General features: G+C 42.8%; 1 protein-coding gene across 1 annotated transcript in view; it reads left to right on the top strand.

Moving 5' to 3' along the window:
* Nek10 (NIMA related kinase 10) overlaps positions 1–13,917 on the top strand; it is a 197,853-nt gene extending 183,936 nt beyond the window's left edge. The window contains 3 exon segments of the mRNA XM_021182541.2: positions 11,735–11,843; positions 13,725–13,777; positions 13,858–13,917. Coding sequence (XP_021038200.1) covers positions 11,735–11,843; positions 13,725–13,777; positions 13,858–13,917 — 222 coding nt within the window.
* The last annotated feature ends 1,526 nt before the right edge of the window (positions 13,918–15,443 follow it).

The following is a 15,443-nucleotide window of genomic DNA, read 5'->3' on the forward strand; positions in this document are numbered from 1 at the left end:
GAAGGGTTTAAAGTTTGGGCGGGTCCACCAGAGTCTTCACTTCCTCCATAGAGGCCTGGCTGAGCCTTCCCTGTGCATAGCCTCCTCTTCCACTCCCATGATTTAAACAACTTTCATCTGCTTGTGTCCCTCATGAGTAGAGCCAGTCCAAGAATCTTGTACATCCTGGCCTATGGTCAGTGTTTCATGTATAATTCACATTAGTGAATGGAGCATCAATATTATGCACTTATATTTTCTTTATGACAGTCTTCATTTCTTCAACTCTTTAATAAATTGTATGTTGGTGTGACATAGAAATACAGTTTTATGTATGTAGAAAGATCTAAACTCATGAATGTCATGATCCCGGTCTTCCTCCCTTGCTTGTAGTTTTTTCCTTTGCAATGACTTTTGTTCAGAAATGGGCATTTCATCCCTTGTACAGTCACAGAAGCCTCCAACTGTCAGGCACAGACTCCCTTGCTGCCACCTCCCAATCCTTGTCTCACCCCTCATTCCCCACCTCCCCAGGTATTCCACTTGCACTTTCTCCTTCCTTCTGAGACCCAGGGAGCCTACATCTATGGTCTGAAGGAGCCATTATAGGAAGACTGTGGCCACCTATCAATGGCACTTATCACTTACCAATGCCTAGTGTGCCATGTGAAGGAATCCAAAGATGGAAAAACCCATTTCTAAGAACTAAACTTGTTCTCTCTAGCTCATTTAAGCTGGTCTTTGGTACAGGCTCTTTGGTCTTGGCTGCATTAATTCACAGCACCAAAGCCAACCGAGTAATCACACAGTGGCCTTGGAATTGGGATTTTCAGCACGGGGAAAAAAAGGAAAAAGAAGATAGAAAAGATTAGTTCAAGTCAGTATTTTATTTTATTTTTTTTAATTGGTAAGGGGAAAGTTTTATTATAAACACAAGGGAGAGAAAAGTCATCCAGGCTGAACCAGGTAGTGGAATGAATCGGGCTGTGATGGTAGGGAGGATCAAGTGAGGAAGAGAAGAGAGAGGGAGCAAGAAGACTCCATAGAAATCAAAAGGCCAAAAGAGAAAGCTGGAACCTTGAGAGCCTGTAGCCTGTGGCTGAGTTTATATAGAAAGGAGAAAGTGAGAGAAGGAAGCCAGCCCCTTGGCTGGGAAGGGGGCAGGATGAAATGCTCAGAGGAACCACAGGTACTATGTGAGTCTCTTCCTAGTTTCATTGAGACACAGCAATATCCCTTCTTAAGAATAAAAAGTCATCAAGCAACCCAGTTAGCACAGAGTGTACATGTTCTGTGCATTTTATTTTCAGACTGTCCTGGTTCAAGTATTTTAAATAGCACTGTCAGTGAGTGTAAATCCATGACAATTTTTTCTTTTAAAATATACTCACTAAATCACTCTAGAAACTAATCAAGCAGCATTCAAGTCCTCTCCCCATGTTTCTGAAGAGACACAGTTGATTGGTCCAGGGCAGAAATTGCAGAAGCTGGGACTGCTCTGTTTTGCGGTACAGACAGCACAGCACTGCCAGAGAATACTGACAGAGTGTCCAAAAGACTGGGAGTCATGCTGAGGCTGTCCCTGAAGCATCACTAAGAATGCCACCACAGCAGGGCAGCAGCATTGAATCCAGGAGTTAATACTGATACAAAAGAAAAGAGATCACTCTTTGGTTACTCTCAGAGCATGCAAAGCAACCCATTCATTGTTTTAAGACTGGTTTCCGAAAGGAATCGATCATTTTTCTTCCTTTCTATTTTAAATTCTGCCTCAGGGTAAAAAAAATTTCTGATGAGGGGATATTTCATACTGTAGACAAGCTTCAGCTAGCATTGTAGGTTTGCAGTCCCAGGGTAAGAAAGGATGAAGGTCCCACAGAGAGGGACTACCTGACGGTGTATGCCACTTGATTTAGAACACAGCTCTGCCAAAAGCCTGCATTTGCATCTGATCAAGCTTCTAAATGTGAAGTTAGCAAACTATAGTCCTTAAGCCAATCTGGCCTGCTGTCTACTTTTATTTACATAGCCACATGCTTTCATTTCCAGTTGGCCTATAGCTACTTTGTCCTTACAGGCAAAGCTGAGTAGACAGAGTTAGAAACCCTATGTCCTCCAAGCTGGAGATAGTTACTGACTGACTCCATTGAACAGTTTTCCAGTCCCTGCTCTGGATCTTGCAGCAAATAGAGGGATAAGGACACACATAGGGCCTTAGGTCCTCTAGCCTCCCACTGCTACTGAAACAAACCAGGAGAAAGACTGATGGAGGAGACAGTTTTATAAAAATGAGATAGAGACTCCATGCCTCACAGGAAGGTGGTTCCTATCTTTTCAAAGGGATGTGGCTCAGGGGTGTTATGAGACAATAAGAGCTTACAGTTCTTTGTTCTTCCATTCATGTTTCTCAAAGGGCCAAGGCTTGTTCTAACTTTTCTTAGAAAGTATATGTGTATGTTGTCAGGGCTGACCATTTAGTATTGGCTAGCCAACTTGTGTACTCTTTCTGGGGAAAACAATTTCTCCTGCTTTCAGCACTCTTTAGTTGCTGGGAGTTCCTTATCTAGGGTTGAATCTCCATGAGCTTGCCCCCTTTCATGGCCTCATGTCTATTGGTATTGTTCTTGTTCAGTTCATGTTTAGTCAGGCTTGGTGGTTAAACTTCATGATACTTCTACGAGACATAATGTCACAGCAAGCTCCCTGATACCCTGTCTCTTATAATCTCTTTTGCTCTCTCTTCTATGTGTTCCCTCAGACTGACATGTAGTAGGTGTAGATGTACCAGTTAGGGCTGGGCTCTGTAACTACAAATTTTGATTGGTTATGGTTTTCTGTGATAGATTGCAAACAAGTTTCTGTGGTATGGAGTGAGAAATATATTTACCTGTAGGTCTGTGGACAGAGATTTAGAGTGTAGTCAGGGACGATGCTGGTTTTTAAAAGTGGGTTTTCCCACAGTTGTGGGTTTTCCACTAAGTTCCATGCGTTCACTAGCCATAGTTAGTAGGCTATGTTTCTAGTATCAGGCACAGTTTCTGTCTCTTTGGACAGATCTTAAGTCCAATTAGAGAGCTTTTGGTTGCTCCCAAGGCATACATACCAGTACTGTGTCACTAGGGTTATTTTTTTCATTTTTTTATTAGATATTTTCTTCATTTACATTTCAAATGCTTTCCCAAAAGTCCCCTATACCCCACCCCCCCACTACTCCCACTTCTTGGCCCTGGTGTTCTCCTATAATGGGGCATATAAAGTTTGCAAGACCAAGGGGCCTCTCTTCCCAATGATGGCCGACTAGGCCATTTTCTGCTACATATGCAGCTAGAGACACGAGCTCTGGGGGTACTGGTTATTTACCCATACTGGTTGTTGATGTGATTTCAGGGCATCGTAGCTGGGTTGGATTGTTGCTTCCCTTATTGGGAAGCTTGCATAGGAGACTTTTGGCACCATGAAAGCTAGTCCTCAGGGAGGAGGCATTCAGGTAAGATCCAGCTAAGATCCAGCTTGGATCCTCTCGGCCCTCTTTCTGAAGTACATTGTATCTTTAGCAACAGGATAGAGATACTTTGTATCTTTAGCACCCTCTAAGGGTAGAGGGCAACTGAAAACAAAAGCAATAGCTTACTTTGGGGAGTCTCTTGAACAGCCCTGACCAAAAACTCAAAAGAAGGCTTTCATTTTTGTACTGGGGTCTTTGTAAAATGGTTTATGGGTCTTGGGTGAACATTGTCAGCCCAGATAGAACATTCTCATCTATGATTCCTTGTGACTTCTCCATACATCCCAACCTTTATTTTACCCCTCCCTCTTCTGCTGGATTTATATTTCTCTCCTTCCCTAATTAGAGCTCTACTATTTTTTCTGATTTCTTCCTTCTGGTTACTTGAATCCTACTATTATTCCTCTCTCTATTGATCCTCTTACCGACAATTATGTATTTTTGTTTTCCTGGATTCTGCAGTCACTAGAAGTTTTTATCCTCACACCTGAAGATTCTGAGTTGGGAGCCTCAAATGAGAGAGAACATGTGATGTTTGTTTTTCTGGGTATAAAATAAACTCATGGAATACAATCAATCTACTTTTACATGATTTTAATGATAATTTAATAAAGCAAATACATATTTTTCAAGAACCATGTTGAAATATTATGATTATAAAATATATTGTACAGAATTTGTTATCTAATTCCTGAAGGAAGGAGATATATAGGAAGGGAAACAGAAAGATGAATGAGGCAATTTTGGCCGTGTGCAAGTAGAGAACTAGGCACATAGAGTTCAGTGTATTGTCTCTACTTTTATAAACATTTGAAGTTTGTTTGTGTACATGTATGTAACATGCACTTTCCAGTGGGTGCCCATGTGTATAGGGATGATAGAAGTTGGGGGGTTACTTGACAGTTACAGAGGCTTTCTTCCCTCATGCGAGCAAATGCTGGGTGTGAGGGTCCCTAACAATCAATGGCCACCAAAGCCACCTTGGGTCAGTGGTTTCTGAATGCAAAGAATGAATTCAAAGGACAAAGGCAGGATGAGGTGTTTTGTTTGTTTGTTTTTTGTTTTCAATTTAACTGAGTTAAAGTTCTTTGAGAAGAGCAGCCACAATTGGGAAAATGTCACCATAACATTGACATACAGGTAAGCCCATGGTGGCATTTTCTTAAATAGTGATTGAAGTGGGTGAGCCTAGCCATTCTGGATAGTGCCCCCCCTCCCCCGGGCAGTTGATCCTGGGTACAGAAGAAAGCAGGTTGAATAAGCCAAGAGGAACAAGCCAATAAGCAGCACTCCTCCACGGTCTCTGCTTCGGTTTCTGACTCTAAGTTCCTGACCCGACTTCCGTGGATGGTAAACTGTGATGTGAAATGCTGAAATAAACCCTTTCTTCCCCACATGGCTTTTGGTTATTGTGTTTATGACAGCAATAGAAATCTTAACAAAGATGGCAAGTTTCAGAAAGGAGTTTGTTGTAAGATAGGTGAGAGCTGAAGACAAAGGACATCTGTAGCAGGAACATGTCACCATTAAAAGACTTGACCTTGAGCTGTTAGTTTAGAGATTTCTCATGACTTGTGGAAGAAACTAGGTTGAGGCATGGAGAGGAGCTGGTCAGTCTAGCTGGCCTCCCATGATATGTCCACGTGCTAGGTGTGCATAGTTAGTTTGCTTATACACTCATGTTTAGCTCTCAGGGAGCTATATAAAAGAAGAAAGATAATAGGAAGGTGTACTGGGGACTGGAGCCCCAGTACATGTCTGTCTTCTGGCATGTATGTCTTCTGGCTAGCATAGAACAACAGGCATTTTTACCTTCTGGCAAAGAACAACAATTGAAGTCCTTATTCCCAAATTGTCTGACCAGCTAGTATCTCTTGTTCTCATTATTCTCCTCTCTGAAGAGCTTTAACAGCTGTTGGAGACTTGAGATGACTGATCTGGCTACTTCAAGCAGAGTGGGGCCATTAGGTATTACCCCTCCAACGGGCCTATCCATGTGACCTCCAGAATGCATGGTTACTTGCATCTGCATACCAGCTGGGTGAAATGAGGAAAGGGGTGTTTCCCTGGAACCCAGCTAAAGATGTGAGGGGAAGAACAAAGGCAAGAGGAGTCCAGATGCACTGGGACTGGGGGCCCATGAACAGTAGAGAGTTTCATCCCCCCAAGAATTGGCATAGATTTATAAAGAATCCTCAGACAGAAAACTAGGACCACCAAAATCCCCTCTTACTCTCTCCTTGCTGGCTAGTCTTTAAAAGCTGCCACTGGGACAAGAGCCAAGGAAGATGCAGGGGGAGTAGGCACATGTGCCCAGGGTGTGTTGACACTGATAATTTGGAAACACATGGGGGAACTTGAGGAGACAAAGCATTTTGCAGCTCCATCTGAGGGTAGAATCTGGTAAGGCCATAGAGATCTGTGGCCCTCCATGTGGGCAGTGCATCCAAGTCCCTTACAGACCAAGTTGATAAGAGCAGTTGATAAGAGAATATGGGTACACGGAAAATACAAGTATCTTCAAGAACTCAGAAGGTGATGGCATCAGAACACTCTTTCCTCACTCTGACCCTGTCACAGAACCTGGACGTGAAAGCAAGAATGAAGGTACCAGGAATCTACCTAGTGTGTTCTTTGCTCTGGGAATCACTTGTTGGGCTATACAAGCGGGACTCACATTAGGGTTGCCAGCATTCTGTGCATCTCTCAGACTTGGCATTTGGCTGTCACAAATCTATGTGGTCCTTCAAGGTGCAGCTGTTTTAAAGTGCTAGTTATCCTAGCAGCTATCTATGCCCCTCTTTTCCCAGGCATGCAGTCAGCTAATGCCCTATAGAGCAGGTGTACTATTCAGGCACACTTTTGGCTTTTAGCTGTGGGCACTGTAATCCAGGGAAAGAAAGGAAATATTTAATATGATTTCCCCAGGCTGTGATCAATATTTTTGAAAAAAAGAATCATTCCCTAGCTCTCAGAGGGAAGGATGAATGCATACTGGTTTGTGGCAGGAAAGGTTAAAGCTGTGGCCTCGGGCAGCTTTGTCTCCAGATTAACTAAGATAAGCTCACTTCCCTTGGAACCTCAGCCTGGGATAGAAGGGATGGTGGAAAGACAGAATGAAAGGGAGAAATGCTTTATATGCATTTCTGTACAGGGGAACGCCAGGGCCAAGAAGTGGGAGTGGTTGGGTTGGGGAGTGAGTGGGGGAGTGTGTGGGGGACTTTTTGGATAGCATTGGAAATGGAAATGAAATAAATACCCAATTAAAAAAAAGAGAATGGTCCTTATAGGCAACTCTAGCTGAGACTCCTCACAGTGGGGGATATGGATCCTAAAGTGTACCCAGGCAGGACTCCCAGTAGAGAGATGAGGACAGCAACCTGCCCCCCTCCCCCCAAAAAAAGAAAGGGAGAAATGCTTTCCACAAACCCCAACTAATGTAAGGTTCTAGGAAAAGTGAAAGGGCGATGTTAAAAAACCAGAAAGAGAGATGGAGGACCTAACGTGGGTGTAGATAGGTTAAGGATGAGCAGGAGAGGGGAGCCATATTACGTGGCTCCTGGGCTTATCTTTCTGATTCCCAGGCTGGGAACTAATACATTTTAGTGAGAACCAGTGGTGGCATCAAGCATACTGTGTCCTTTGGAGCCACAGAGGCATTCTCACCTCAAGTGAGCATAACTCTAGATGTGTTTGAGGGCCCTGGACAATCAATGGCCACCAGAGAGCTTGTCCTGTGAGCCTGAAAAATGAATTCCACAGGCAAGGGGGAAGATGAGTTTTCGACAGGAATTTTTGTCATAGGCAAGAGCTGAAGAATAAGGATACAAACAGAACAGCTTCCAAGGAAGGGACTGCCTGTCAGAGTTGCTGTGTCTGTGAGTTAATTAACCTTTTTTGGATTGAGCCATGGGGTGGGGGCTGGGCATGATATCTGTGTGAAGAAGTGATAAAGGAGCCTCAGAAGAGAGCAAGTAATGTCATCCATTGAGAACAAACATGAGTTCATATAAGAGCTTAATCATACAGACCCTAGGCAGAAAAGGAGAAGAAAGACTTTGTTTAGTGGAAGAAAAAAGTGACTATAGATATTGGTCATTTCTATTAACAAAGTGCTTATCAAAAGCTAATAAGAAAGTAAAAGAAGCTGTAGATTAGAGAACATGGAACATTAGGCAGCATGTTAAGGTTTCTAAGGTGGCATTCAGTCTCAGGGGAAAGGGAACTAAGTGAAACTAGAAGAGAGGGACAGAGAGTGCGAGTGATCATCCATGCTGTGTTCCCACCCCAACCCCTCACTTCTAGCATCTTGTTTCATTGACTTTGGGTTCTGTGTCTTCCAGAGCTTTCTTTGCTGGTTAGATCCAATACCATCTTCTCCTTTCTTCTCCAGCAGAAACCTAGAGTTTCTGGTATGGAAAAGAAGATGTTTGAGAAATTGAGTGACTGCCTTTGTAATCTCTCCTTCCTTGCTTCTCAATAACTTCTGCCTTGAATGTTTGTTCTTAATTGACTAAGCACTTAAGTGGCACAATACCTGTCCCAAACCATGGACATTTTGGACATGGGTGGTGCCAGCCATAGTCTATTCTCTCTAATATATTCTAATATTCTCTAATACTTGTTAGTTCAAAAATATATGCATTCATTTGTACTTCTGAACTAAGCATGTTCTCTAGTGCAGAGGAAGGGCCTTATGTGTCATGCAAAGAGAGAAAGCACGGTAAAGGCAGGTCTTGGTATAAGCTGAGTACTCACAACACCATTGTGAGAATACTAACCACCTATAGCTTTCTCAAGCCATATGGACTGTGAGTTCAAATACATTCTGTGTCCTCTGTGTCTCCACCTACTGGATAACAGTGACTTTGGCATCTGGCACATCCAGAATTAGAATCACCTTCAGCTCCCTATGCCCACATCAAGATCACTAGAAACAGCATCCTTTCTCTCTGTCTGAATGTCAATCTCTTTGGATTTTTTTTTTCCTCAAGTCTCTCAAGCCAAGGGTTAGAAGTTCACTTGACCTTTGGTTGTGGGCTGCACTCTAGTTCAGATTTTACAATTGCTTCTCTGCTCCTTATAAATGGCCTTTCTAGTTCCCTCATCCACAAGATGATGATAATGCTTACCCTACAAGGAAGTGAGTGGTAAGAGCCAAGCTGAATTTGCCATGATGTCTTAAGTACTCAGCCAGTGGCAGTGAGTTCAGCTGTGGTCATTAAGAATCTCCTAGCTAGAGGCAGGCAAATTTCTGAGTTTCGAGGCCAGCCTGGTCTACAGAGTAAGTTCCAGGACAGCCAGGGCTACACAGAGAAACCCTGTCTCAGAAAAAAAAAAAAAAAAGAATCTCCTAGCTTTTGTGCCACTTGAATGAAGTTGTCCACCACTTCTTCTGACACTTTTCATGGTGCCATCTCTGCATTGCCTGTTGCTGCATACATGTCTTTTATATACTTCTCTACATATACCTGTCAGATCCCACTTGACATGGAAGGTCATTTCCGAATTCTGTGGCCCAGGAGCAACTTAAATTTTTGTGTGTGATTTTTTTGTTTCTTTTTAGTAACTTGATTTCACAGCTCTCGAGTGTCAACTCTGTACATGACAGGCTCATGTGATCCTCAATATCAAAAGGGTGGTCACGGTAACACACGGTAAGTGTTGTGGGCCGAGGGGATTGGTTTGTTAAAAGAATATTTACACCTAGAATCTAAAACACAAAAAAGACCCCTGAGAAGTTCTAGAATACAAATAATCACATCTAGGTTCAAACAAGAGACCAGTGAATGTTGGCTGCAGTCTTTGTGGGCCATTTCCTATTTCCTGGAAATCTGTGGCCCTCAAACTAAAGGAATGTGCCAATGTGACACAAGACTGGAAATCTTAAACAACCTGCTGTTAAAGGCTGAATACCAGTTGTACTGGCTAGTTTTGTGTCAACTTGACACAGCTGGAGTTATCACAGAGAAAGGAGCTTCAGTTGAGGAGATGTCTCCATGAGATCTAACTGTAAGGCATTTTCTCAATTAGTGATCAAGGGGGAAAGGCCCCTTGTGGGTGGGACCATCTCTGGGCTGGCAGTCTTGGGTTCTATAAGAGAGCAGGCTGAGCAAGCCAGGGGAGGCAAGCCAGTAAAGAACATCCCTCCATGGCCTCTGCATCAGCTCCTGCTTTCTGACCTGCTTGAGTTCCAGTCCTGACTTCCTTTGGTGATGAACAGCAGTATGGAAGTGTAAGCCTAATAAACCCTTTCCTCCCCAACTTGCTTCTTGGTCATGATGTTTGTGCAGGAATAGAGACCCTGACTAAGACACCAGTAAAAGAGCCACCCTTCCCTTGCTATCTTAAAATGCCAGTCTTGAGGTCTCTCACTCACTAGTTACATTCTTTTACTTGAGGCCTTAGGTCTTTTAGTGGCTGTGGAATCTTTAGGACTACAAGGTGCACTTAATAGTTAAAGTACATAGGATTTCTGTAATGAGGGTGAACATTTCAGATATCCTGATCATCCCTTGCTGAAACAACTCCATCTGAAGACACTCTAACACCATGATGTTGTTCTCATGATCACAGGAAATATTCCAAGGCTTAGTGCGAGTGACTACTGTTAGTCAGGCTTGAAGAAAGGTGACTGCCCAGGGCCATCGGATCCTTCTGCATTCAGGGTCTGACAGCCTTGTCCCCCTATACATGAATTGTCAGCTACCACTAAAGAACAGCATATGTTCAAGAATGAGAAGGACAGGGCCAGCTTTTCTTGTAATATAGTGCATGTGTGGAGCCTGGAAAACAATGCAGCGTGTGTTCATAGAATCAGCTGGGCAATGATGAAATAGTTCTGAATAGCTAGTTTAAAATGTATCAAGATGATGCAGCGTACGTAGTGAGGAGCGCGTTCACCCCTGTGATCTCCACCACAGCAGCACACAGAGTTTCCTCGCTGTCCATCAGGCTCCATCCCAGTGACACCATATCCCTGACAGCCATCACCATTCATTGGTTCTGATGGATTATAAAAGTATGCGTTGGTGAAGCTTCCTGCTATGCCTCCTTCTGTGTCAGGCTTCATTTGCACACTATTCATCCACGTTCTGGCATCAGTCATTTGTTTCCTTGCTTTGTAGAGGACCACAGCGCGTTCACACCATGTTGTATTTGTCTATGTAGACATTTGAGATTTTTTTTCTGTTTTAATCACTATAACTAGTATGCTATGCATATGCTATGAACAATATATGGAAGGAAGAGAGAGAGAGGGAGACAGACAAGGTGGATGGATATGGAAGGAGGAGGGTGTGTGTACATATGAGCGGATGCAAGTGCACACACACACACACACACATACACCATGCATCTTCTAAATGACAGGTGGCATATGTTGTTGAGCTGTGGTTTGTGCTGCCAGTCTTCTCAAGCAATTGACAACAGATATGCTTAGCTCATAAACAGTTTGTGAATCCAAATTAACTACTACTGCCCCATTCAAATTGTGCTGTCTGATTCTGGCTTACAGAATACTATTACTTACTTATACTAATACTTGATGTTCAATAGTATATTAATATACTATTGAACATCAAGTATTAGTAAGTATTTTATACTATTATATTAATAGTATAAAACTTGGCCAAGCCATGTGTTGAATGGAATTAAAGGTACAAGGAGTTGGAAAATATTAATAGCCTAAAATTTCATTGAGAAATTCTATTTAAAAATTCAGCTGTACAGAAGAGCAGTAAGCAGTTAAGACTTAATAAATTCTGTCACTGGGTGATAGAGTGTTAGGAACTAATGTTTGGAGAACGAAGTTAATTAATAGTAATTTGGAAAATGTATTAAGAAACTTGCTTACCATGGTCCCACAGGAAAGGGGCTGGATTCAGACTCAGTATACTGTTCTGTGGAATAACTGGGCTTCTTTACTCCTGCACCTGATTACAAAGAACATCTTGCTGTCCCAGGCCCAGGCTGTTGGGTTTACATTGCTTTTCTTTCACTTTATAAAGCATGCTTTTCTCACATGACTATGGAACTGTCTGACTTGCTTTCATTGTAATTTTCTGCTTCCAATCTTTCAGACCTTTGGAAGCAAGATGGTGTTTCTCTGTTTACCAGGAACCATGGAACCCCGACAGTTCTCATACCGAGAGAGAAAGTCCCTGAATTGAATGGGACACCTTGCCCAGAAGTAGCCTGCCAGCTGTCTGCTGTCTGTCTCTCATGCGCCTTTGCATTTCCTTTTCTCAGTTGTCTCAGGGGTCTCCTGAACCCATCGAGCTGAACTTTCTTACCTCAGATTATCACTCACTTCGCCATTCACGGGCTGCAAACAACTGGTCCCCAAGTGACCCCACAGGTAAGAGGGACCTGGCTTCCACAAAAAGCCAACAAACAGAAAGAACCGTTTTGCTCATATAGACATCTGTCCTAAAATCACATACACACAAAGAATTTAGTCTGTTTCTGCTTGTTCACTGAGGCAGCAGTTGGAGATACACTGAGTAGGATCTAGAGGTGCCTAGAGACCATGTCTCCACACAGGCAGCTCCCTCCATTGCTTATTAACACTATAAACAAACAACAGGGTCTCTCTGTGTAAACTGTATTTCCTTCTATTTTTTTCTTGGTTGCCAGATGAAGTCAAATTTAGGAAGATAAAAGGCAGAAATGGAAGGCTTAAATATTCAAAAAGGAGACAACTTGAGGCACGACACCCAAAGCATCCACATCAGGCATCGACTTTTGTTTTCTCTTTAGAATAATTCTACATAGCGAAGCTGGGTAGCATGTGATCTCAGACACAGACTCTGGAAACGGGGATCAGATTCAGATCTCAGCTCAGCCATTTAGTAGCTGAATTGTACCTTTGAAGCTCAGAGTCTCCAATAACATGGGAGTAAATATCAGAATACCACAATAAATGATGAGCAAGATAAATGTTTTAGAGGTTGTATAGTCGATGTGAGGGGGTCTAGTGGACGTAAGAAGAGCCAGGCCTTTGGAGGGACTCAGCATGGCCACATTCTTGAGAGGCTTCAAGAAGAGAAGCAGATTCCCATTCTTCTGAGATGTCAGAGCTCAGTGCAACTGCAGTGGCACTGGACACAGGCTCCAGAAGAGAAGCTTCACACATAGATACATGTTTGATAGCTTTCAAGGGTGCACTGTTGTTGCCTAAGAAATCATTTTTTTTTGCACGTTGTCAAACTTTATCTGAATGTGTATTCTAGTCACAAATCAAATCCTGGTGGGTACAGTGTCATTTAAACCTAACCTGAGAAATCCCAAGCAAGATAACACGTCATTTGCTTTTAACAGCTATTCTCAGATTGGGTCAGTTTACCTGCTGGTCAGACTCATCAAAGTAACTGATGTGAAGTGGACTCTGATGGAAGTCTCTCCAAAGTCCAAGACTGGGTTAACTAACTCCCCTTAGGGCAACTAGTCACCCTACTGTAGAACAGAGGCTTAGCCCCTCTCACAGTAGGCTTAGCAAAACTGGATGCCAGAATCTGCTACACTATGGGCAGCACCTTTAAACAAGGCTTTAAAAAGAGCCAGTACCCTGTTTTTGTGCTTCTCCCCAGTCAACCTAATAACCCATCTCTTGCCTGTCTCTAGGGAACATCCTCAAAGGTCAATGAAAGCTGGCTCAGGGGAAACTGACAATTGGTTTTGGCAGCTTCCCAGTGTGTGCAGGTGCTATGTGTCGGGAATCACCTTGACACACATCCCCTTACCTTCCTTGCCCTTGGCCAGTTTTCACTAAGCATTGTTCCTAAGTCTTTGGTCATTGCTTTGTAAATGGCCTTACCTGGAGCAACCAATCATGGAAGAGAAGCAAGGCCAAGACATTTTGGAATTCGCTTACTATTAATAAAATCTATTTTTATGTGTGTGTGCACACATGCAAGTTTGTGTGTGTGTGTGTGTGTGTGTGTGTGTGTGTGTATGTGCACATGCAAGTTTGTGTGTATGTGTGTGTGTTTGTGTGTGTGAGTGAGTATGTGTGTGTGTGTGTAGGTCAGAGACAATATTTAGGAGTCCAGGGAGGGATCAAATTCAGGTCACCAAGCTTATGACCTGCTCAGCCATCTTTCTGGCTCTGGAATTTGCTTTTGAGTCTTTATAGTTAAGAAGTAGACCATATTCACTGCTGTTGAAATATTAATTACCAGTAACATATAAGTAAGAAGTCATGAAGCAAAAGTTGATGTCTGTAACTGCTGTGTTTTAGGTTCACCCAGCAGCTTTGAAGTGGAAGAGGGAGTCACATATGAGCAGATGCAGGTAGGGTTTCCAAAGCCCCTGCATACTTTTACTTGTATTGCTTGTAATCCTGTATTAACTAAACTATCTGTCGATTGCAGACTGTGATTGAAGAAGTCCTAGAGGAAAGTGGCTATTACAACTTTACAACTAAGAGGTGAGATCCAAGGTTTACTTTCAAATGTGAACGATGAATTGAGGTACAGTTGGCCGTTAGATACACTTTCTCCATCCTTGACACCTGAAAGCTGCATTTCTACAAATTAATTACAGACACCATTATGTTTGCTTTGAGTAGATACAGACATGGGGGGAACAAGTGTTGCCCAGATTCCATGAAGACATCACTACTGTGTTCTACAGTGAAGCAAAAGGTTACTGCATAGTAGCCATTGGCTGCTTATACCATAATCTGCGATGGGCGGAGACAGTGGGAAAGCATTTCTGGGCTGGTTGGTTTTTACTGGAACATTCTAGAAGAACTGGCAGCTCATATATCCATTGTTTTCATAGCCAAGCAAAGCCTACTCTGGTGAATTTAAGATTAAATTATCTGATAAATTTAAATCCAGTTTGGAATTCCTGTAGTTTTACTATTAGGCAAAGTGATGGCACAATAACTTGAATGTGGTTCTGGGAAATAATGACAAGGAGAATGACATTAGTAAGATTTCACTGTCAAGCAAATTTCCCTATTGTGTATCTCAGTCTTGTGCCATGAGACCTCTCAGAGAAGCATCATCAACAGTGTGCCTTGAGTTCTCCCACTGAAAGGGAGAAAGCTGGAGTAGTAGAATCTTCCAGCTTCATGCTGATTCTGGCCTTGCCTGAGCATGGACAAAGAAATGAGTAAATACCAGACAAGTTCAATGGAAAAGAAGTCAGGCAGGCCCTGCCATTTAGGGATACGCCAGCATGTGTGGAAGTACTATGCATGGAAGGGTATGTATGGGCTATGGTAGTAACAGTTCACAGAGTTTGTCCTGTGTTCCCGAGCTGTCTATGTCTAGCATGTACCCCACATGCTCAGGGTTGTTTTAGGATGTGCAGTCCTTCTGGGTCTGCTCCCCCAAGCAGGCTTCTCTTGGGGGAAGAACACACTTCCTACTGCAGTCAGGAAAGCTACTTTGTGTTAGCTTTCTAAATTATCCTGGTAGTGTTCCTTAAGGACAGCTAGTAGCCTGGAAAATGAGGACTCAAGATTGGCTTGCAAAGGTCATTACAGAGAAATTACATTCTTCTTTGAGCTCAATTTAGTCTCTTGCTTTTCTCTTCCTGCTGCCATTCCAGTGAGCCTTTCTTATGAATCACACATGAGATTATTCTACCACTTGCTCTTTTGGTTTGATAACATATTTCTAAAATACAATCTTTGCAAATTTAGCGCTGCTTGTGATTTGGGACTGCAGAGTCAAGATGAGTAATCTTCATCTTACAAGGGTCCATGGCTGATAAAAATCATCATCCTTCAGGTGCTCTCTCCAAGCATCCCTGTAGGGACATTTGCATTCTCACTGTTTGCTCTGCCCCAGTGCTGGGCACACAAGCTTTCTGTGCCTGGTGTGCATGTCTCTGTTCTTGACTTTCACCATCTTATTATATCAAGTGCTGTTGGCTTGAAGTCGTGGGACAGAAGTTGTCATTCTACAACTGTTGTCACTGTGTGTGTATTTCCACAGAGGCTCAG

Source organism: Mus caroli, chromosome 14 (assembly GCF_900094665.2).
Source record: "Mus caroli chromosome 14, CAROLI_EIJ_v1.1, whole genome shotgun sequence".
Lineage (NCBI taxonomy): Eukaryota > Metazoa > Chordata > Mammalia > Rodentia > Muridae > Mus > Mus caroli.